The following is a 25,146-nucleotide window of genomic DNA, read 5'->3' as shown; positions in this document are numbered from 1 at the left end:
GATGCTTCACTGATTGTTCACACCAGAATCCCTAAAGATGGCGTTGAGCAGGGATCATCTCTGAGCAGGCCAAGAGAATCCTTCCATTGCAGCTGGGGAGCAGCTCTCTGTCTTTGATATTTCCTGGGCACCCACTAAATATCAGAGCATCCTTGTGGTGAGCCCTCACTCTGGAGTCACAGATTTTAAAGAGAGAGAGGTTGGATCTTGATCTTTTCATCTGACCTCCTGCCTTACCTCAGAGCACAGAGGCTGGTGTGACGGCTCTCATCTTGCCTCATTAGGCAGAGAGCTCAGACTCCATGCTCCCAAGGGGCATTTGCTCACTTCCGGTAGTTTTTCAGGTCCCAGTGATACCGGCTGTACATCCGAGACTATAGGTGTGGGAACAACAGACAGAGCCAACCTGGTCAGGGGCCGTGCCCTTGGACATCAGGGCCAGAAAAGGGCAGAGTCAGAAAAGGGAAGAGTCAGAAAAGGGCAAGCTCTTTCGAGAGAAGAGCGTCGCTCTCACCTGGATCTGAACAAGATCTTAGCAGGCTGCCGCGTGCTGCTCTAGGCCTAGCTGATTCTCAGAGCCAGGCAGCCCCTAAACATGCCGCTCTGCTGCTGACCTACTACATGGCCAGATAGCGGAGATGCCTCTCGCATGCACTTCTGCTTGATGAGAAGAGGGCATTACTGCACACACATGCATTTCAATTCAACTACTAAAGCATCACCCAGGGCTTATGGGACAAAGAGGCAGAGTTGCAGTCCTGCTTGTCCTAAACCAGGCCCAGGAGACAGTCTAGAGAGGCACAGGAAGGGATCAAGGGACAGAGAAAGGTAGGGATGCAATTTTGCATAACTGATGAAAATGTGCTAATGAGACGTACAACCCTCTTGTCCAGACACAGAACGTTCAGCGAGTTGTATTAGGGTGGGAGACAGAGTGCTCGAATGGCAGGGGGCTCGAATGGCCCAGCCCAAAGCAGATATACCCCAGTCTCTGTGCAGACAAAGCGGATTCTTCAAGGAGACAAGGCACCCGGGCCACGGGTGTCTCACGTGGGATGCACCCCGCTGGAATCCGCTCATGGCTTCTTGATGGGGGAAACAACCCATCTGCCGCCTTCTTCTTCTTATGCGACACTAGGGACTGTGAGTGGTGCTGCCTGCTAGCACTGGCTTTATGAGCCAGGGAGTGGTGCAGATGCTCCTTGGAGGAGACCCTTCTCGGTGCCGGGGCATCCCGCACCGAGGCTGCTGGTGCAGCTTCTGGTACTGGCTGAGGGCCGACTCCATCAGGAGGAGCTTCAAATGATAGTCCCGCTTCCTCTTAGTCCTGGGTCTAAAGCTCCTGCAAATGGAGCACTTGTCTGTCTGACCTTCTCCCAGACACTTAAGACAAGCAGCGTCACCTCTGGGCATAGGTTTCGTACACCTCTCGCATGACTTAAACCCCTGTGACAGAGGCATGCCCCGGTATCTGGGGAAAACTGGGGGGGGACCCCCCAAAGTAAGCTTAGCTAACTATGAAACTACAAACTACTGTAACTATCACTCTATGAAACTATTTACAACTAAGAAAAGGGGTAGGTAGGCACTTGTGAATGCAAGAGACTGAGCTGTTCCAACGACTGTCACAGGCTGTAAGAAGGAACTGAGCAGGCGGCAGGGACCGATATACAATGCCATGAAAATGCCACTCCAGGGGACTCCACAGCTGGGTACCACTAGGGGAAAAACCTTCCGCCAATCGTGCACACGGCGCGCACACACCTATTGGAATGGATATGAGCCATCATTTGAAGAAGAATGAATGGTTCAGAGTGGGCAAAGCGGGCACTGTTGTCTAGTCCTTCATACTACGAGAGCAAGGGGACACACGCAGCCGAAACACACCAAAATTTAAAGCTGACAAAAAGGGGTTTTTTAATAAAAAATGTGCCAAGCAGAGTTATCGTGCAGGACTAGCTGCCACAAGATACCACAAGGCTCAGCAGCAGTCACACAAAGATTTAACATTTCTATGAACAACAACAAGAACATCCACTATTACAGTAGGCATGATAAACTCGGGCTTCTGCTGCCAGACATAAGCCAACCTCATTCTCCAGTTCTGAACAGCAGATGGCTTGAACCAAGGACTGGCTTCCATAACAGGGGACCAGAGGTGAGGTGTTCTCAAGAGCGCGTCTCAATGCATTTCCAAGTCATTGTTAACTTCACCTCTCTTTGAATTCTAAGCGATTCCCTCTCAGTTCAGACAGCAGCGCAGAACACACAGCGCTGTATCAGCGTCACACAGCCTGGACTGCTCATTGGCATCCTCCAATTCTACACAGATAGACTTCAGCCAGTTAATAGCAGGGCTACCACCACTGCAGAGTTCTGGGAACACCATAAACTAAAGCAATGGTGCCCTCGCACTACACGGCTGCCCATCTGTAACATTTCTCTGTCCATTGCATTTTCACACCAGACCCTTCGTGCTTCCTCCCATTCTGCCCCTCACATTTTGGAGGAGCTCCCTGGAAACATTGCAAAGCTACCTCATGATCCCCCTTCAAATCTCTCTGTAAAACTCTCCTTTGCCAGCACATCTAAAAACACTTGACAATGGTTCGGCTGCTGGGTGTGCTGAGACGACACCTGTCATACTGGCCTGCACTGTTTCCTTGTACTTCCCTGACTCTTGTCTCCATCTGTTTCTCTTGTCTTACAGTTAGGATTGTCAGCTCTTTGGGGGGCAAGGGCCAGCTCTTTGTTCTGTGTCTGTACAGCGCCTAGCACCATGGAGTCTTGGTCCAGGACCGGGGTCCCTAGGCGCTACACTAATATAAATAAAAGAATGCTACATTTCTTGTTCTGGAATTCACACACTGTACCATGCAGCAAAGATGTCTATACCCCTGGAGGTAATATTGTAGGGTTTTCTCTGCACTGGTAGGCTGGCACCTCCCCTGCATTGCACTGAAAGGCCCATGCCATTGAGGGAAAGCTAATTACTATGGCTCTCTCTTGCTAAAGCAAGTGACAGCACTGGCAGGTTGGTGGATTAGTTACTGAACGAACAAAGCAGCTTCCCCTCCCCCTGCAGAGCAGGGCGGATAATCCCTGACTAACCAGAGGAAATGTCTCCCCTGACATAGCTGTGGCAGATTTAATGTGCCTGTGATGAAGTAAATCCTTCAGGAAACCTCAGAGAGGGAAGGAAAGAGCTTTTTCCCCACTTGCCCCATCCGAAATGAGGCTTGCTGATAAGCAGGGTGCAGCCAGTGATTCAAAGTGACACACACACCAGCATCAGGTTACACAGATTCTATTTGCTTTTCTAGTACTTTCAGCCAGGTAACAGATCTCAACTTGCCTTGAACTATCTGCTGCCATGGGCCAGAAGCAAAAATCTACTTCATAATAAGGCTGAGACAAAGAGCTAAAGCTGGTGCAAACAAGCACTCACTGGATGGGAAGTTTGTGTGCCACACTGTCACTTACAACAGCCTACAACCAAGGGCTCAGCCCTGTCCTCAGAGAGACAAGCAGCCCAGCGCTGCATCTCCTGTAGAGTCCAGCACCACTGGAGATTTTTCAAGGCAAGCAGTGCCTGCTACCCAAGATGAAAATTCAGCCCTAACCGAGCAGAATACAGCGCAAAAGGTTTCTCCTCCAAGGCAGTTGTGTCATAGCAGGAGGGGAAGAGGAGAAATCACCGTTTAATTTGTCTGTGCTGCATGTGGATCCACACGATGTCCACCTCCACTGTCTCCAGAGTCAAACAAGGGACTCTGTAGTATAGTACAGAACAGAATGAATGGCAAGGTCCCTAGAAATAAACCCTGATTTCCAGTCACCAACTGACTGCGTTTCCCGACTGACCCTTCTGTCAGGGCTTGGCTAGCTGGCCAATTACTGAGGAACATTTAATCAGAGTTTCCGCTGCTGTAGAAATCCGGTTGATTCAATTGTCACACACTCGGGGGCTTTTATCCCAGAAACGTACCCTCTCTCTGCACCGGCCAGCTCTTGCCAATCTATCATTGCTACTGCCAGCACCACTGGGAGGGGGAGGGGATGGTTTAAATTGTTTTTCCTTTTTATAATTTTGCCTCATTGTCCTACTAGTTGTCAGTGATTTTCTGGTACTATCATCATCTAGTGAGGGGCCAGTTATTGGCTGGACAGGGCCACCAGGAGATGCCCAACAATACTCCGCTGGAGCTCCGTGATTAGCTGAGAGGATCCCAACCTGGAACCATCTTAGGCATGGTTACTGAAGCTGCAGCAGAGACATACAGATAATTTATTCGTAACCACTTAGAGCCGACAATTACAGCCATAAATTCAGGGTCAAATATCCTGCTGAAGGCAATGATCAACTGATTGGACTTTTATTCTGTATTGAGGCTCTTGTTCCAGCCCAGATTGCTACAGTTTAACCTGCTATGAAGATTGTTTCCCACTGTCTTGAGGGCAAAAGGGAAAGAATGATGTATCCTCTTGTTCCTCTGGAGCAGCTGGGAGCTGAGATAACTAGCTCCCTGGCCGCCTCCGCACCGTGCGCATACTACCAATATTAAACCACCTGCATGCTGAAGCAAGCTCTCGGTCTTGATGGGACACGCGAGTGCAGCCAGTACAGCCTCACTAAGCACTCACTGGACGGGCAGGCTGCATACGTTTCTACAAAAAGAACAGGAGGACTCGTGGCACCTTAGAGACTAACCAATTTATTTGAGCATAAGCTTTCATGAGCTACAGCTCACTTCATCGGATGCATTCAGTGGAAAATACAGTGAGGAGATTTATATACACACAGAACATGAAACAGTGGGTGTTACCGTACACACTGTAAGGAGAGTGATCACTTAAGATGAGCTAATACCAGCGGGGGGAGAAAACCTTTTGCAGTGATAATCAAGGTGGGCCACTGTGATCACTCTCCTTACAGTGTGTATGATAACACCCATTTTTTCATGTTCTGTGTGTATATAAATCTCCCCACTGTATTTTCCACTGAATGCATCCGATGAAGTGAGCTGTAGCTCACGAAAGCTCATGCTCAAATAAATTGGTTAGTCTCTAAGGTGCCACAAGTCCTCCTTTTCTTTTTGCGAATACAGACTAACACGGCTGCTACTCTGAAACCACACATTTCTACAGTCGTCCCATAGTTCTGCTTTCCTGGTTTGCGCACACGCAGCCACCCAAGTCTATATTTCTCAGTGTCCCATGCACTTTGGGGAACATTAGGCCATTGCTGTTCTTATCGGAGAGAGTTCAGATCCCTGGTCACCTGGATAAGCACAGCCCGAACAGGGGTAGTACAAGCTTCCCACCAGTTGCTCCCCAGACCTGCTCTTACATCTCAAATCTGAACGGAAAGACCTCAGCTAGGGGTAAGAAAGATTCAGTCTTCGTGGCTCTTCCACGCTTGGCTTCTCTACCAAGGTTGACAACTAATGCCAGTTGTAATGTGGGCACCTGTGCACTGAGACCAACCACCAGTGGGTAACAACTTTTGCTCCCGACCAGCCAAGGAAGGGTATTCTGTTCAGCACTGCAGTGAGACAGCCCATTACGGCAGACAGACCGTGCCAAGTATTTCAAAGTTACAGGAGCCAAACATGTACCCATGGCTGCGCTGCTGGAAGGGACAGTTTGTGCCACCAGCCGCACAAGAGCCCCAGGGAGGCAACCGCAAGGCAGTTTTCACCCTCTTAAAGAAACAACAGCCCCAGTCCACGCCATTTGCTTCAGATTAGCAACCACATGGGAGGAGTCAGATACCAGTGCGGTGGGCACGGCCTAAGAACCTAAATGGGGTTAATGGCCTTTGGCTAAGCCGAAGTAGTACTACCGAAGGGATGGCTACGACACTGGAAATGCTCTTTGCCAGGGATGTTCCTGCTACAAAAATCAACATGGAAAGAATTCATGTGTATTTATTTTTGTTGTGAGAGGTTGGGTGTAGTCTCAAGCGGCCTGTCCATTTCTACTGGATCACAGAATCATAGAATATCAGGTTTGGAAGGGACCTCAGGAGGTCATCTAGTCCAACCCCCTGCTCGAAGCAGGACCAATCCCCAACTAAATCATCCCAGCCAGGGGATGTAACCATGTACATTAGCTTGGTTACAACAGATGCTTCAAATCAATATTAGGTAAATGAGATGTTAACACAAAAATGTTACCGGCATTTTGATTTCACATTAAAATACAAAGTTCTTCCAATGGCTAATTTTAGTTCTTGTACGGATTGGCAAACTCCACTCAGCTACAGTCATTTGATGTGATCAGACCATTGCAAGTAGCCTTCCTTCTACTCTGAAGGAGACAAAAGGGTCAGTTGTGCTGCAGGATTGTCTCCCCAGAGGAGATGGAGCTCCAATTCATGGCAAAGTTGAGAAAAAATATAGAGATAAAAAGATGGGTTTAAAATGCTGGATAAACTCTTTAGTGTGTTGCAATATGCACAATTTAAAGACATACAGTTTAATTTAATTTGGTCTATAAATACTCAGGCCAGTCAGCACATGCCAAAGACTAAATGTCTCAGGGACTGTACCGGTAAAAGAGTGTAGTCTGGAGGAGATGGGTGAGAGCCTGGCAACATCACAGCTTGCCCTCCAACCCCCAATGTCAGTAGCCCCTGTGGTGCTCTCCTTACAGTGACACATGATGGCTGAGGCACCCACGTGCCAGTCACAACAGAGCCCCTGTTCTGCCAAGGCTCAACAAGGGGCATCGCAAGGTCCATCTTCTACCCAGGACGAAGGGCTGCAATCGACTGCCAAGGAGCTGATTCCTCCTACATGGCAGGTCCCCGATGGGTGGCAGAGACAGTCACCTACGAATCCCAGCCAAACAACTGAAGTCAGAGTTGAGGCCACAGAGAACTATTGACCAGTTTAAAACATTAGAGGATAATAGTATTAATGAGGCAAAAGTCAAGACGACCAACCATATCAAGGGCTTGTGTATGCTACAAATGGTTGACAGGTTATGTTGGCAAAGCCCCCTAGTGTAGATGCAGCACACGCCCAGAGAGGGAGTTTTCTGTCAGCATAACATCCCCCCCACCCCCCAACATCAGACAGAAGCACTCTTCTACCAGCGGAGTTGCGTCTCCTCTCGGGGGGATTTTGATGGCATAGCTGCGTCAGCTAGGTGGTGTGGTTTTTCACACAGCTGCCCTGACAAAACGTAGTGTAGACATGGTCTTAGAGTTCAGAAACGCTGACCATCAGAGTCAGGGAATACTTAGCTCCTCTTCCAATGCAAACCTTGGCTCTGTCTAGCTTTGGGATTTAAGGTGCCTGTCACATTGGTATCTAAGTGTACACAGGTATCTTAAACCTGACCCCATTTCCTGAGCATCCCTCACTGAATTTTCAAGTATGGACCACAGGCCCCGCCCCTGCTTTTCCCAGACAAAGCTCTCCATAACTGGCTTGTAAACTGCAAACCCGTCTCATGAGAGGCTAGAGACAAGACCTTCCCCAGGGTCTTGAAGTATGTGCCAGAGACCACAACATTACACATCTCCCTGTACATATCATCCACACAAGACCCTGCTCCCCAGCTATTTCTCCATTATTGGCCAAATACCCGATTCTGCCCCCACTCAACCTCCCAAAACTGGTTAGGTCTCTACATTAGCGATACTTGCTAGAGCCTCAGTCCAGAGACTAGGCTGAATGCAGGAAAAGCCCCAGTCTCCCCATCACGCCCTGCCAAGATGGGCCTGGGAGCCTCCTCTACTCAAGAAAGGCTGGAAGAGTGAATGCAAGCTGTCACTGTACAGCAAAATATCTTGCTGTTGTGATCCAAGGAATTCATTTCATGTTGCCACTAGTGGGCTCTTGCAATCAGTAAGAGGAGGATTAATAAGAGATGAGAGGGCCGAGCCAAAGCTGGAGTGGGAACCTGCCCTTTCGTATTCTTAGCATTGCTGAACACCATGCATGACGTTCAGATCTCCTGACTTTCCAGTCTGGTTTGGTAACTGCAAAGCTCAGGGAACATTTTCATGAATGGTCTATTTAACACAGCCAGCCCTACATTTTATTTTTTTAAATTCAGCCTCTTGCTCCCTGTTCTCTCAGATCTGGAACAGGGCAAAGGCCACCAATCCAAACCAGCTCCCTTGCTTTGGGGAGGAGGAGGAGGAGGAGAACTGCAACTGGTTTGTTTTTTTAAAAAAAAGGAGAAAAATCAGCAATGAGCAGGATACAGCATTGACACACTGCAGTGTAATTATGTTATTAACTTTAAAAAAAGGGCCCTTTGCCAGTTGCAGCTCATGTCTACGAGCCAAAAGAATTTTCCTGCAGTTGGTGGTTTTTGGAGAAGGTTTAGGATAGCAGTGTAAAGGAATCCAACCAGCAAGAGGTGTAACTCTACCTCGGAAAACAAAAAGCCCTTCAAATCACCATACGGCTGAGTGGGAAGCTGAGAGTTAAACATTCTAAATGCTGCAGAGACCACACAGCAAGGGGGAGTTTCTGTCAGTGAAAGACAGTGATGGACTGGTCTACACACCTCCCCCAACCACTCATCTACCCACTGAAGGGGAATGGCTGGGAGGGAGGAAGGTAAAGAAAGAGCGTCAATCATTCAAGAGTTGGATCAACCACTCCCAGTGAGGAGACAGAGTCAGGGGCTGTTTTGCGAAGTAGGGGAACATAACTTATGCTCTGTGCTGAATCTGCAGAATCACTCCATGGTTTCAAGAATCGCTCATTTGTTCGAGATTCCTGGGCATAAGGATATCGCTCAGGACACTGCATTTGAACAATAAGAGGATGGTGAAAGCACAACACTCCATTCCAGGCAACTTGAGGAGATGGGGGCAATGAGAATGCAAACCTCCAGCTAACCCTTCCCAATTCCCACCCCAAGAGTGATGAACCTGCGGATCCCACCAAACCAGCATTTCCATGTTTTAAAGGGAAAGGTCTAGGGAAGAACACTGGACTAGGAGAGCAGAGGACTCAGCAGGCTTTCCAGCCTCACTGCAGTCCATCATTCTAACATAGTCCCACAGTTCTTCTGCAGCAATCTGTAGAAGAGAAGTTTTCCCTTCACCAGGGAGAGGTCTGTGCTACAACTCGAGTGCAGAGAACCGTAGCCACAAAGGGTGAGTAGTAGTGGGGCGGGCGCCCAGAACACAGCACTGCTGATCAGCGTCTTAAGATATTCCATGTCTGTGAGAACACATGTCACCCCAGCCACCTTGCCCACACCCGGGCAATCACCAGAACATCCCTGCTGCTGCTAACCCAGGCTCAGGTCCCCCAGTGGGAGCAATTCCGGGAGGCCCAACAGCATTTTAAGTATGCATTGATTAGTATGGCTCTGAGCAGCTAGAGGCCATCTGCTTACAGTGTCAGCAGCACCTGGCAACTCTGGGCTCCCAATGCTAGCATCCGTGGAGCTGGAAGCCTTAGCCACCAGCAGTGCTGGCCAGGGCAGGATTTCTGCCTCCATCACCGCAGCCTAGCAGCAGCCCAAGGCAGTTTTATTAATCACTTTCTGCACCAGGCCAATGTGAGGGGGGCACAGATGGGGAAGCATCTGGGACAGCTGATAATGTACAGAGTTAAGTTCAATAAAAGGCTAGAAAGGAATCTAGTCAATGGATGCAGCTGGCTCTGCAGTGAAGTAGGAGGAATACTGTCTGTTCTCTGGGGAGCTCACAACACAGGGCTGGGCAGGAGAAGAGAGAAGGCAAGAAGCAGGTATTATTTCCCCTTATCAGACAAGCAGGTCTCCCAAACATCCAGAGGCACCAGACTGGCACATACAAATAACTCCCCTCCCATAAGAGGATTTTTTTTTGTAACAGCAGAACTTGAGGGCACACAGTCACCATCATGCCCAGACAAGCCACAAAGCTTCAGTCCCAGGGGAGCCAGGAAGTGCTGGGCAATACCATTCCATTTTATAACGCGTTGTTAGCCATACAGGAAGCAGGCAGGCAACTCCTGAGCTACCACTGACAGAGAAGTGAAGTAGAGGGAGAGTTTATGGTGCAGTAAACATCACACCTGGATCAAAACATATAGGGAGCTTTGTCGGCTTCCCAGTGTTTGTCGGGCCAGGGAAAGCGGGTAGAGCTCTGAGAAGCTGGACATTATTGCTGAAAAGACTTTGCTTCTCCTCGCAAGGTTTAGACTAGTTACAACACAACAAGCGCCAAGGCTCCAGTATCCTGAGATGGAAGAGAAGCCAGAGCTGGGTTTATGAGGCAATTGTCTCAGAGAAACTAGAGGGATCACTACTTCTCCAAGGAGCAGAAGGAGATACTAAGCTCCAAGGCACCCTGCTTTGGGACTGGTGCTAGTTACAATGGCATCGGCTGCAGGCCCTGCCCGGCCAAATCCTGAAATCCCACAGAGGGAAATTGTTTAGATCCACCTGTCAATGGGGATCACGGATTACTCTGCACTCTTCATTCAAGGGCATCACTCCTTCCCGGGAGGATCGGGTTCTGGAGGCTCAGCTGATTAGCAGGCCTGGGTCTCCAGGTTAGCTCTTGGGTGAACATAAGCAGTGTGGAGGCAGTACGTTGAGCCCTGGACTCCCCTTGCGGTTCCAAATACCTCTCCTCTGGGGGAGAGCTGCATCTAGCCCTCCTGATTCACAAAGGGAAAGCCAAAGCCTAAGCACCTTCAGGTCAGGAGAGGAAGGGAAATCCTGGCTCTTTTTCCTTTTGGTTTGTTTAGCTTAGCCTGTGAAGAGGCAGGGCACACTTTTAGGTATTACTTGTTACAGCAGCTGCCAGAAGAGACTTGTCCAGCTTTATTTTATCCCTCCACCCTGTGTGTCTTGGCATCCCACAACACCCGCTCTACAGTGAGACTCTGGCAGCAGCAAGGATGAAAACCACCAGCATTAGCAATGTCTGGACCTTCCTGGGCTGCAAGTTCCTGCCATTCTGCTCTCTGCTGAGTAACTTATGATTCAGTTGCCAAACTCCATCATCGACTTGAGGTGCAAGACAGGCAATTGTTTAACATGACAGCACCTCCTGCCCAAACCTTCCCAGTGCTTCCCTGTGGAAGGGAAGCACTGAAGTTTGGAAGAGTCTAATCAACCAACTGTAGCTCACAGGTCACTGGCCCAGCTGATAACTTTCCCCTCTGATTTTGCCTGGGGTAAATACATGAAGAACCATAGAAATGTCAGGCTGGAAGGGACCTGGAGAGGTCATCTAATCCAGCCCCAACTCTGAGGCAGGACCAAGTTAAACACTTGTCCGAGATGGTCTAAGTCAGGGGTCCCCAGTGCGGTGCCTGTGGGTGCCATGGCACCTGCCAGGGTATTTCTGTGTGCCCGCAGGACAACCCGCCGCTGAAATGCCGCCAAGAAGCGTTGCCATTTCTCAGTGGCATTTCAGTGGCAGCTCTTCTTCCCGTTGCCACTTTTTGGCCGCGGCATTTTGGTGGTGGGGTGTTTGGCGCCTGCCACAGTCTTCTAGGAATAGCAATATGCTATTCCCACAAGAAAGGTTGGGGACCACTGGTCTAGGTTGTCTAAACTGTTCTTAAAAACCTCTAGTGATGGGGATTCCACAACCTTCCTTGGAAGGCTGTTCTAGAGTTGAAATACCCTTAAGTTTTTCCTAAACTACAACCTAGGATAGAAATCTCAGTTCTTTGTAAAACATGAAATAGGTTAACATTTCTACCAGCAGCTATTTAACTTAAAGGGACAGGCAATCTATTTGGATCATACAGGGAAGGACATGGAGCCCAATCTATTGAGCATTTCCTTAAAAACGATCATGTTAGTTCTATGTCTCCATGACATGCTGAGAGCACATTACACCAGTGCTCTGTGCTGACATCTTACCCAGGGAACTATCCTTCACCCTGTGCAATACCTGCCAATGCAGTCACAATAAGCAGAGGTGCTCAAGCTGAAATCCCATTGGTTTGCGGGATGTTCTTTACAAAGGCTTCTGCATGCTGGATTTGCTTCCTCCCTTGTTCTGTCAGGGTTGGAATTCATTAGCCTTCTGGACACACTGCCAGGCTCATTACCCCTGTAGATATTTGGGGAAGGAGTGGGTTGGTGTGCCTGCGGAGATGTGGGTTGCATCTGGGGCTTTTACACAGCAGTGCGACTCTAATGGTTGAACATTCATTTGGGCATGGCATGTAGTTCTGATAACTATTCTAATGTGCTAAAGGCCTGATTTTAGGGGGTGTGCATTCAAGTCAGCAGGAGCTGGAGGTGCTCAGCGCACCTGAAAATCAAGTCACAAATGAGTAGCTTTAAGTCAGGGCGACCAAAGTGCAGCCGTCACACCAAACAGACGTTCCATCTTGATCCAAGCAGCCTGGCCATGAACAGTAAACGAGGATGTTGCTTGCTGTCTTCTTCATTTTATGCCAGATAGACACTGCCCTCAAATTCCCAGTGTGACCTCAGCTGGGTAAAGTCTGGGCACATCTGGTTTAAGTGACCAGTACTAACCCATCAAACTTACAGTAGTCTCACTACTGGAAAGTGCAAACTTTTCACAATATGTTTTATTTTTGTAGATCTGAAAAAAAAAATTCAATAAACTAAAAATTTGCAGTGAAAACTTCAACTTCAAAGTTTTCTACCATAGAATCATAGAATATCAGGGTTGGAAGGGACCTCAGGAGGTCATCTAGTCCAACCCCCTGCTCAAAGCAGGACCAATCCCCAATTAAATCATCCCAGCCAGGGCTTTGTCAAGCCTGACCTTAAAAACTTCTAAGGAAGGAGATTCTACCACCTCCCTAGGTAACGCATTCCAGTGTTTCACCACCCTCCTAGTGAAAAAGTTTTTCCTAATATCCAACCTAAACCTCCCCCACTGCAACTTGAGACCATTACTTCTTGTCCTGTCCTCTTCTACCACTGAGAATAGTCTAGAATCATCCTCTCTGGAACCACCTCTCAGGTAGTTGAAAGCAGCTATCAAATCCCCCCTCATTCTTCTCGTCCGCAGACTAAACAATCCCAGTTCCCTCAGCCTCTCCTCATAAGGCATGTGTTCCAGACCCCTAATCATTTCTGTTGCCCTTCGCTGGACTCTTTCCAATTTATCCACATCCTTCTTGTAGTGTGGGGCCCAAAACTGGACACAGTACTCCAGATGAGGCCTCACCAATGTCGAATAGAGGGGGACGATCACGTCCCTCGATCTGCTGGCTATGCCCCTACTTATACATCCCAAAATGCCATTGGCCTTCTTGGCAACAAGGGCACACTGCTGACTCATATCCAGCTTCTCATCCACCGTCACCCCTAGGTCCTTTTCCGCAGAACTGCTGCCTAGCCATTCGGTCCCTAGTCTGTAGCTGTGCATTGGGTTCTTCCGTCCTAAGTGCAGGACCCTGCACTTATCCTTATTGAACCTCATCAGATTTCTTTTGGCCCAATCCTCCAATTTGTCTAGGTCCCTCTGTATCCTATCCCTGCCCTCCAGCATATCTACCACTCCTCCCAGTTTAGTATCATCCGCAAATTTGCTGAGAGTGCAATCCACACCATCCTCCAGATCATTTATGAAGATATTGAACAAAACCGGCCCCAGGACCGACCCTTGGGACACTCCACTTGATACTGGCTGCCAACTAGACATGGAGCCATTGATCACTACCCGTTGAGCCCGACAATCTAGCCAATTTTCTACCCACCTTATAGTGCATTCATCCAGCCCATACTTTAACTTGCTGACAAGAATACTGTGGGAGACCGTGTCAAAAGCTTTGCTAAAGTCAAGAAACAATACATCCACTGCTTTCCCTTCATCCACAGAACCAGTAATCTCATCATAGAAGGCGATTAGATTAATCAGGCATGACCTTCCCTTGGTGAATCCATGCTGACTGTTCCTGATCACTTTCCTCCCATGTAAGTGCTTCAGGATTGATTCCTTGAGGACCTGCTCCATGATTTTTCCGGGGACTGAGGTGAGGCTGACTGGCCTGTAGTTCCCAGGATCCTCCTTCTTCCCTTTTTTAAAGATTGGCACTACATTAGCCTTTTTCCAGTCATCCGGGACTTCCCCCGTTCGCCACGAGTTTTCAAAGATAATGGCCAATGGCTTTGCAATCACAGCCGCCAATTCCTTTAGCACTCTCGGATGCAAAGCGTCCGGCCCCATGGACTTGTGCACGTCCAGCTTTTCTAAATAGTCCCTAACCACCTCTTTCTCCACAGAGGGCTGGCCATCTACTCCCCATGCTGTGATGCCCAGCGCAGCAGTCTGGGAGCTGACCTTGTTAGTGAAGACAGAGGCAAAAAAAGCATTGAGTACATTAGCTTTTTCCACATCCTCTGTCACTAGGTTGCCTCCCTCATTCAGTAAGGGGCCCACACTTTCCTTGGCTTTCTTCTTGTTGCCAACATACCTGAAGAAACCCTTCTTGTTACTCTTGACATCTCTTGCTAGCTGCAGCTCCAGGTGCGATTTGGCCCTCCTGATTTCATTCCTACATGCCCGAGCAATATTTTTATACTCTTCCCTGGTCATATGTCCAAGCTTCCACTTCTTGTAAGCTTCTTTTTTATGTTTAAGATCCGCTAGGATTTCACCATTAAGCCAAGCTGGTCGCCTGCCATATTTACTATTCTTTCGACACATCGGGATGGTTTGTCCCTGTAACCTCAACAGGGATTCCTTGAAATACAGCCAGCTCTCCTGGACTCCTTTCCCCTTCATGTTAGCCCCCCAGGGGATTCTACCCATCTGTTCCCTGAGGGAGTCGAAGTCTGCTTTCCTGAAGTCCAGGGTCCGTATCCTGCTGTTTACCTTTCTTCCCTGTGTCAGGATCCTGAACTCAACCAACTCATGGTCACTGCCTCCCAGATTCCCATCCACTTTTGCTTCCCCCACTAATTCTTCCCAGTTTGTGAGCAGAAGGTCAAGAAAAACTCCCCCCCCTAGTTGGCTCCTCTAGCACTTGCACCAGGAAATTGTCCCCTATATTTTCCAAAAACTTCCTGGATTGTCTATGCACTGCTGTATTGCTCTCCCAGCAGATATCAGGAAAATTAATCTTCACTGGAACATGGACACACAGACAGCAATAAAAGCCCCTGGCCATACACAAGAGTAATGGTACAAGTGGCTCTGATGCAGTATTTGGTACACCCTCCAAAAGAGAAACTGCTGTAGACTCACCCAGTGCCCGGGTTACCCGCATCAGCACCTCTCCCACTTTCATTCTGGTCTCTGCAGTCTGGGGTCCTGTGGTGCCTGGTGAAGTGCAGCCATACTGGGCCAGTAGGCAGGGGAGGATTTGCTCTGGGTACACATCTGACAGAAGGGCAACACCTGACGTTCAAAACAAAAAAGGGGTACATGATTCAATCTAAAATATAAGGCAGAGGATGGAGAGTACGTAGTATACACAGTTGTTAGGATAACTGAAGAGAGAATAGGTAGGAGCACCTGGACATATGGACCCAGGATGTCTAACCATGGAGCACCAAACCACAGCAAACTTACAGAAGAAAATCAATGTCAGAGTCTATTCTGGGTTTACTACCTCTCTGCTCAGTGAGCTTCTCTGCCTCAGAGGGCTCTACCCTCCAGGTCAGTCCCTCCCTGGGGCAACAGACTCCCATTCAGCTACACCCAAAACTACCATTTTACTTCTCAGACCAATAAAATGCTAAGAGTATCTGGCCCCAAGGGCTAATCACCTGTGGATCTGTGAATATGGGTGGGGTGGGAAAACTGGTCTTGCAGCTGCAAAATGCACCCCCCCACCCCCGTTCCTCCCCATCTCAGCTCCATTAGTGACTGAGCAGAGCTGTAAAATACCATGGTTCCCACCTCCCATTAATTGCTGCTGGGCAATTGTTAGCAGTACAGGTTACTGCTCCAGCCCTTTGTGTGGTGGATGTAGCTGTCATCCATGATCTCAATCATAGCTGTAGGGTACCAGCAGACATCCACTGGGGCACAGAATGAGAAGGAAGAGAGCTTGCAGATGGAGATTTTTACAGTGATTAGAAGAGGCAGGTTGTAGGCAAACCTTTTTATTTGCACAAGGCAGTGTCAGTTGATAGTTTGGGGGATTCTGATGGTATTTGTTCACTTTGGCATCTCTAGCACACGTCAACACGCTTGCCAAACAGTCTCCGTCTCCTCACACTTTTAAGCCTGAGGATCACAGTATCTTGCTGTCTGTACCAACCTGGGAACCTGAAAGGTAGTTCTGGGCCAGCCCATCACTCCCACTGTCACCCAAGAAAAAATGGCACTGACTGTGCCCTGGGAGAGCGGGGCCAGCTAATCAAGCTACAGAGTACTCACTCCTCCCCAGACCTATCTGCAGCCAGTAGGCAGGGGTGACCAGAGCGCAGCCAGACTGACAGGGGATGTTAACCAGACAAAAACTAGTTACAAAACTGAAGGGAAGGAGAAGGGTCGAAGCATCACTGAAAGCTGCCTGAGCTGGCAAACAGCAGCACTGCGGCACTTAATAGTGCTCAGCTAAGCTCCGGAGACAAATTCACCCTGTAGCCTAAGATGGACTCTCTTTGACCTGCCTTGCAATGGGGATTGTGGGAGAACACCAGGGAGTTTATGACCCAACATAGTGGTCTCCTTTGCACCCCTCACTGCTCTCTCCTCAGACTCTCCCTCAAACACCGTACTTGGGGACTGACAGCATGTGTCCTACCCTGGCCTCAGTACTCCAATCTCTGGTGAGCCAAAGTTCCAAGGCAGGTCCCCAAAATCATGAGACTGGCTCAAACAAGAATGAAGGTTGAGGATTCATTTGCTATCTACTTTGAGCCTTTGGGGTGTACCTGGGTTACGTTACAGCTTTTCTCCATGGCCAGGAGGGCTCCAAATGGAGTGAGCCCCTTCTGTAGCACATGACTGAAGGAGCTGGGGCTTCCAGAACACCCCCAATATTACGAGCCAGGCCCTAGCAGCCCGAGGGTTGGTAGGACTGTCCAGTGCACCATTTTCCAGGGTTCAGTCCTGTCGCCAAAAGCTGACAGCGCTGAACACAATGTTGCGCGTAGCACAGACCAGGACAGGCCATATTCAGCATCCCGTCAGTGAACACAATTGCTGGCATCTGGATTCAGCCCTGGCGAGGTTCTTGCAGCATGGTGCTGGCCTGGAGATCACTGGCAAGGCAAGAGTCAAACAAACAAACAAACAACAAAGGCTGAGGTTGAACACAGAAAAGGCAAGGCCTCAAGGTGCGCTGTACAACAGACAAGGCATTGGGGCAAGGCCAAGGGTTTTGGCTTTCCCAGCAAAGACCAATAGGCTGGGATGAGAAAAATCAAGGCATCAGCACCAAGTCACAACAGGAATTCAACCTGGGTCACATCAATTCAATAAATGAACCAACCTTGGCCCCTACCCCTTTCCCTCTCCCTTTGGCCGTACGCCTGTGAGCTCTGCAAGGCAGCTCCCACGTCCCTATCTCCTCGGACACTTCTGAGCGCTCATAAGAGACCTCAACCCCATCGACATCAACAAGGCAACCCTAGCCAAGCTTCCTCTAATCACAGCCCCTTCGTATCAAATCTCTCTCACATTCAGCTCATGTGGTCTGCCTGTCGAACCGTTTACTCTCCAGTTCAATATAACTTCCAGCAATCTACTCCCGTACACTAAGGCTTGTCTACACAGTGGGATAGTAGGCTCTACAGGGGGTAGGGTGGGGTTGATTTCTAATGCATAACATTTTAGGGCACTGTAATTGGCCTGTGTAGACCCTGCTGGTGCGCTTTAATGGAGTGCTGTTTGCGGAGAGTGCATTGTCCCACAAGCCCTAACTAGTTCAATGAACTGCTCCTTACATAAGCCCCCGGTTGTGGTCCTCTGGCATTGCTGGTCTATTAATAAATAGCTTTTACAGGGGCTGGAAGTTTACTATGTGACAAGTTTCTCTTGAAGATCAGAATGGGCTCGTGTCACATGAGTAACTCATCTTGTACTGCTCCAGGTTGAACACCACAGCAGATGAGAGGAGACAGCTCACAAAATCTGTTTCTAACAGTCCATGCACTGTGTATCTCTCAGCTCTGGAGTTGCTATTTCACCTTCTTAGTCGAGTACGCCCCCCTCTCCCCAGTAGTCTCCAGATTACATGAAACCCATGCAACAACCTAAAGATTCCTGGAGAAACTCATTCTAGCAGAAGACTGGAAGTTGAGAGTTGGCTGGGTCTAGCTATGAAACGAATGTACATCTTCACCCACACACGCGGAGCGCTGGAGGTACTGGAGCAGGGGAGGGGAAAGGACCCAGTAAGTTAATAGTCTTCTGGGATCCTGGTTAAAATCTGATGTCAGGCCCAGGTGCAGTGTACCTGGAATCTCCGTGCAGACCCTGATGGAACTGCAGGTAAAGACCGGGCCAGCAGGGCCTGTGCTTTCCGACACCATTTGATCCTGGCGCCGAGTGTTAATTCACTGTGATACCTACAAAAAACTTGGCAGCTGCGCGTGGGGGGGAGTCAGGGCTGGGACAATGCAGGGTGCTGCCGACTAGGATGGAGACGCACTGGCACCGCTGGGTGGGAGAGGCCCAGACGAGAAGAGCAGAGGGTACTATCGGGCAGGAATGAGTGGCATCGGAGCTCCGGCCTTTATTTGAATGAGTAATGAGCTTCATATGGAGTATAAAACTGACATGAAAGTCCTGCTGATATAACTGACGTGACTCCTTTTAGCCATACCCTAATTATGTAGAAAAGAAGAGAAATCCCTACCCAATGCCCTGCAGACAGGAGAAAATGAGGCAGCTGGAGCCGAAGCCTCATCTCAAAGGCCAGGAAGTACATGGATTTTTCCTTTTTAGATCTGTAACCACCTCCGTCACACAACTTCCCCCCTGCCATATATGTAGATAAATCGCAGCACTGGCAAAACCAATGGGAAACTGTTTCCACTTGCTCTGCAGAGAGGAAAACTAACAGCAGGTTTTGCCCACGCAAAAAAGCTACACCCAGCATTGCTCAGCCCTCCTACCTGCAGCCAGAACAGATTTCTCTAGGATCCATGCCTGGGTCTGAGCTTAGCTTTGAGGAGGCCCTTGAATTCCAGGCCCCTGATCCTTCTCCTTGTATGTCTCAGCCCTGTCTAGTTCTGGAAGACCCTTTCTCAGATGGGGTGGCCAGAGCTGCACACGGCATCCAGGTGAGGCTGCACCACTGATTTACATGACATCCATCTCTGTACGCAGTGCTGTAGCTGTGCCGAAAGCTTGTCTCTCACCAACAGAAGTTGGTCCAATAAAAGATCTGACCTCACCCACCTAGCCTCCATGACCCTTCTCTGTATCATTCACCATCCCATTCCTTATGCTTTCTGACATTGTTTGATCCTGGCTGCTGAGTTGTAATTCACAGTGATGCCTACAAGAAACTTGATGGCAGTTTGATTCCTGGTGTGCTGAGACCAGAGCCTGTCATGCTGACCAGTAGTATCTCCTCGTCTCCTTGTCCTCCACCACCAGGCTGTTTTCTGTTGATTCTTGTCTTACACTGAGGTGGTCAGCTCTTTGGGGCAGGAATTGTCTTTGTTCTGTGTCTGTACAGAGCCTAGCCCCGTGGCGTCCTGGTGCGGGACGAGGGATCCTAGGCACTACAGTAATACCCATAATGATTCATAAACTAACTCAGAATTTGAGTTTAATTTTCAGGCTGAGCTAGAGACATGACCTAGCTGGTTACTAAACACACCACACAGTTCCTCTGCTCAGACCTCTGAACAAAGCCAACATGCTATGGTTGGGCATCCAGCTTGATAGCATGCTAACTATGTTTGAGAGAAATTATTTAACAGTTCAAAGGAGGGGAAACTGAGGCAGACATCCCAGTTCTACAGCTGGTGGGGGCGGGGTGCTCCATGTGGAGCCATCCTACAACAAACATACTGAGAACCAACCAGCAGACAACTAGGATGGTAGGAAAGGATGAGTCCATGAAGGGTGTAAGTGCTCTCTCTCAGGACTGAGCCACAGATTGAAAACATTGGAGACTCTCAGAGGCTGAGAAATAGGGAATCTGAACATGCCTGGCCGTTTTGTCTGAACGACCCTGAAGGGAAGCATGACCTTATGATTAAAGCACAGTACAGGAGCCAGGAGACCTGACGGTGTTCCGAACTGCCATGCTTTGTCCAGGATTTGCAGTTCTGAAACTGAGCTCAAATGACTGCAGACTTATTTTGGGTTTGACTGTCAACGTAATAAAAAGCAGATACTAGTCAGTGAGAATTATATAGTGGCACAAAGCTTTCCTGGCCCTGACAAGCAAACAGGCAGTGGTGAGGGCTGACACGCAAGATCTAACTTCCTCCCATCCTCAGAGCAGCAGCCCCCACCCATAGACCCCATATCATAAGTATCAATGATCTAACACTCCCTGTCAATTACTGGCCACCAGCCTACATAGATACAGTGGGATAGTGCCAGACCCCTCTCCCTTCCTATATCATGCTCTGGGGTGAGACCTGATTTCAGTTCTCAGCAATGCCTACACAGCTTGCAAGTTCCAACACACTTGCAAGAAAGCCCTACCGCAGAAGCAGAATGTGTTGCCCAGAGGAAAAGGGAACCTGCCGAAAGCATCCATCAGCTGCTCTCAACCTATGCCCTACATCCCCGAAGGCCATTTACAGTGTAAGACTGACAATGCTTTCTAATCTTATCTAACCTGTTACTTCTGTGTATATTTAGTGACTCAACGCCACAAGAAACTGTCACAGTTAATCAGAACCGTAAGCGGCTGCTAAACATGTGAGGAGCTGCCCACAGTACACGAATCATTCAAAACGCTATCTAAGCATGCGTGCATATTTCACCTGCAGGGCAAGAATAACCTCATCACACTCAAGACTGTACAGGCAGAGAGGAAAGTGTACTGATAAGCTAATCTTCCAGTTGTTTCGGAAGGGTTGCTCTTCCAGTCATCAATTACGAGAAGCAAATATGGTATTTCTTCTCTTGCTCCTACTCCAGCCAGCAAGAGAAGTGGGGACAGACTGGGGTTTGGGAATTTTTCAGGAGCCAGTCTTAACCACCCCAGACTGCCTTCATCTCAGATTTCTGCTGCACTGCAGAGGAGGTTCAGAGACGGAGGTAACTAATTGTACGGTCCAGTAGTGGGGCAGCTGCCCCACTCTGATAAGCAGGGGTTAAAAGCAGCCAAGCTAAGCTGATTGGTGAAGCAGCCACAGCTGTGGCCAGCTCAATTAGGGCCCAGCTGGCCCTGATAAGAGGGCTGTGGGCCAGAAGCTGGAGGAGTCTCACTCTAGCCCTGGAGTAGGAAGGGCTAGCTGCCTGAGAGGAAGGTACCTGAAGTGGAGCAATGCTGGGGAAGGGCAAGGGAGCTGGGCAGCTCCAGCCTGGTAAACCCCTAGGTTGCAAGCCTACCAAAGGTACTGGGGCTGCAGCGGGGCAGCCCGAGGATAGGCAAAGGCAGCAGGTCCTAACCCCTTGCCAATGATGAGTGGCCATTACAGGCTGCAGTCACCACAGTGAGCGGGGGCTAGATGATGACTGGCAGTAGCCACTGAGGCAAGGTGGGGATAGAGGGTTGGAGCTTCCCCTGGGAGGGGGACCCAGAGTGTGGGGGCACTGCCAGGGGACAGGACCCCAGGTAAAGGGGCATCGGGGTCCAGGAGGAAGCGCTCCATATGCTGGAGAGCCAGTTCCTGAGATAACCAGCAGGAGGCGCTGCGCCGGTGAGTCATCGCTTCACTACAGGTCCGCAGGGGTTTTCTTCCTCCATAGTTATGCGTCTCTTAAGCAATACATTGTTTACCCCTCTAAGAATCTAATTGATCATGTCCCTAAGACTTTCCTTCCAAAGGAACAATGCTACCTTATGCACCCAACCCAGCGATACACAAGAAAGATCTGTCTACTGAAGAGAGAGACCTGGGTCAGAGATGGAAACAATGCACATCTATGAGACTGACTAGGATGCATGGCCTGGTTCCCCATCTGGCTCAACAGTACTAGATTTGTGTGTTTAAGATTTGGAAGGATTAGATGCCGAAAGGTAGAATTCTAAGGTCTTATTCAAGATTCTATTACAGATACACCCGAAAAGACGGTTGCAGGCAAGTGACAACTCTGTCACACGTCAGCCGTGTCTACACTGGAAAAGTATAGATATACTGGTAGAGCTACCCCAGCAAACCCTCCTAGTGGGGGGACAGTTTATTCTGCCAAGAATGCTTTTGCTAGTTGTGATGAAATGGTAATGTTCGGTAATATTTTTATGAACCCTATGTGTATCTCAGTGTCCTCCTGTACTTAACATTGCTACCAAGTAGGTGAGAAAGGGGTAAGTCTGCTGTCGGGGCAGCTAGAAGGCATGAGGTGTGTGCACCATCCCGCTGCCTGGGTGGAATGAAGGGGTCATTAAAGACCTGGTTGAAACCAACCCAAATAAACGGGATCTACAGAGACAATGAGAACCCCCCTCCCCCCGCAATGACTGAGCAATCAACGCTTAACAGTGGGAAGCGCTCAGAGGTGGAGTATGTGAATTCAGCATGGCTCTGCCTGAAAACGAAGTACAGAGGTGGCAGGCAGGGATAAAGAGTTCACTTCTGGAAGCGGCTGGACTGCTCTCCCCTGGGACTGACAAAGGGTCAGAGAGAGCCAGAAATGGGGTCCACAGCAGCTTGGATGGCAGATGACACTATCTGGGCCAGACAGACTATGTCTTAATCTTTATTTCTCTATGCTAACCTGAGGACTTCCAGTGCTGCATTCCAGGTGACTAATAAACCCTGTTCTGTCTGGGAAAGTTTGCCTCATGCAAACACCTGCCGAGGCTCATTAGACTTTTACACTCTTCAGGGACTCTACCAGGTGTCTGTTAGTTGGACGCACAGGGCAGAGCTCACACTATGAAGCAGGAGCCTAGAGGCTCAAGTCTAGGAGCTGGTGGGACCATATGGCCAGCCCTGAAGGAAAGAGTGGGACCCACTGAAGGGGTTCCTCCAAGAGCTGGGGTGTAGCACAGATCTTGTGAAGACATGACACGGGGTACAGTTTGTACCCATTCCCCAAGCAGAACAAGCCACACTGGCATAACTTAAGTGTAGACCAAGCCTGAGAAATGAAAGTTTTGGTAACAGCTGTGGCCGCGGACCTGGTGACTGCAGGAGACGGTGTGCACGTGTAACCATCTCCCCGGGGTGCCAGTCCAGGGGCCTCGCACTCATCCTGTGGCAAGCGCTGAATCCCATTTTTAATTCTGGCCCATGGACCAAAGTGTCAGTCTTGTGCAGCACACGCCTGTCCATCCACAGGGGCACCCCGGCAACATCACGGAGATCCAGGGGAGACTCTGGTATCTATGTAGCACTGAAACGTTGCACTACTGTCATTACATGTAGTGTCTGGAACCCAGCTGTCTTATTCGGCAGCCCATAGGGAAATCTGCTCCCCCACAGGATCACCATTATTTCTTCACTGTGTTTCCCTTCCTTGTCTCTCTCTTAACTGCGTCTGTTTTTCTTTCTGCACATCCTTGTCTGCAGCAACTCCCCGTGGCCACCTTCCTCCCCATTCCATGCACTACAGTGATCGTTAATTGAATAGATAACGGTTACATTAAAGTGTCATCACTGGGCTCCAGGGTTAACATATAGAGGAGATTAATAGGGCTTTGGGGAGTTCAGACCTCTCAGAGCCACTGATTCAGGCTGTCTGCAGAGTCAAGCAATCACTACTACACTGCTTACACTTAGGTCACATTTTGGAAGGGTTTTTATCAACCCTGAGAGCCAGAAACAACAATTTTTTTTTAAATAATAATGAAAGCTTGTGTTGTGAATATGTCATTTGGACCTCATGTCTGACATTGTTCTAGTCACACCTACAAGGCTAGAGATCAGTTAGCGGTAATAGATGACCATCATTCCCAACGGTTATGCTATCTGGCATCCCTCAAGCATCCATTCCCCGTCTATCAGTGGTTTTATTGAGATAGTGTCCCTATTACTAAGTGGTGAGTACTAAAATAACCCGCCCAGGTACCCCAATACGAGATTTCCTGGAGTGCTGAATAAGATCTCTCCAGATGATCTCTCTTCCTGTGTCTGTCCTCTTATTGCAGGGACTTGGTCTAAGGTAGAAAGCAAAGTCAGGAATCTTGGCACATTTTCGGCAGCCATTTCCATGGAACAGAATGCATGGGCAAGCTATTAACCTCTCTTCACATGCACAGGTTTCTTATGAAGAGATTTTATTTTCCCCACCATGACCTCCCAGCAGCAAATATACCCCGGGAGCTGTACAGCTTGATTACAGCAATTCCCTCAGCAGGACTGCTCCAGCACTTGCAGCTACTTCAGAGTGCAGCCGCGCAATTCCTTGCTGGATTCAGCAACTAATCCCATCCCTGCCATGGAGCCCCCTTTAAAAGCGCATAGCAGCACTACCCAAGAGTTTGGAACAGACTGAAGAATGGAAACCACAGGGGGATTGTTTGGATAGGTAGCACGCAATAGGATTGGAGTCCGGATACCACAGCTTTTCTTCGGAAGTAGCTCTTTATTTGTTCATTGTCCATAAAGCATGTTGGTACAGCTTTATGCCAGATCACCTTGCAATTCTTTATAAGCGCAGCTAAACAAACATCTGTGTTCCTCTAGAAATGACAGGTTTCCCCTTTTAGGAGAGCCCAGATATTTTCACCATGTGGTGGGGTGGCTTATGCTTTCATAGTTGGAGAACCAAACAGCTCAGGAGAGTTTCTGGTGTCAGACTCCCAGTTCCAGATGTGCACGGCTGTGCACCATGGACCAAGAGGCACTTCAGCCTAGTCTACACTACAAAGCTATGTTGACCTAATATCCACAGCTACATGTGTCTCTCACTGAGGTAGCCTCCCTGTTACATCAAAACAGTAACACCATCTCCCCACATGACATAAGACCACTGAACTATCTGTGTCACCTTCAACAGTCCCCCAGCATTTGTCCCACAATGCTACTCTCCCTGGGACAGCAGCTGCTCCGGTCACAATTTTGAAATCCACTGCCCACAGGTCACAGGTACCAGAAGCCTGCCCCCACCCTTCCCTTTAAAATAACCTGTGTATTTCAGAAATGCCTTTCCCTGGTGGCCCAGTTTGGGGAGCACACCTACTAGCCAACCTTTGTAAA

The 25,146-nt window shown here is 49.0% G+C and overlaps 1 protein-coding gene across 4 annotated transcripts in view; it reads right to left on the bottom strand.

Annotated features, from left to right (window-relative positions):
- TANGO6 (transport and golgi organization 6 homolog) overlaps positions 1-25,146 on the bottom strand; it is a 93,855-nt gene that overhangs the window by 19,337 nt on the left and 49,372 nt on the right. For 3 of the 4 annotated variants that reach the window (XM_073308309.2, XM_073308310.2, XM_073308311.1), the window contains one exon: positions 15,158-15,310. In XM_073308309.2, coding sequence (XP_073164410.1) covers positions 15,158-15,310 — 153 coding nt within the window. Of the gene's footprint in view, positions 1-15,157; positions 15,311-17,050; positions 17,128-25,146 lie in introns of those variants that run through there. The other variant, XM_073308312.2, reaches the window with a different exon arrangement.

Source organism: Lepidochelys kempii, chromosome 12, assembly GCF_965140285.1.
Source record: "Lepidochelys kempii isolate rLepKem1 chromosome 12, rLepKem1.hap1, whole genome shotgun sequence".
NCBI lineage: Eukaryota > Metazoa > Chordata > Testudines > Cheloniidae > Lepidochelys > Lepidochelys kempii.
This window is presented reverse-complemented; position numbering and strand designations above follow the sequence as displayed.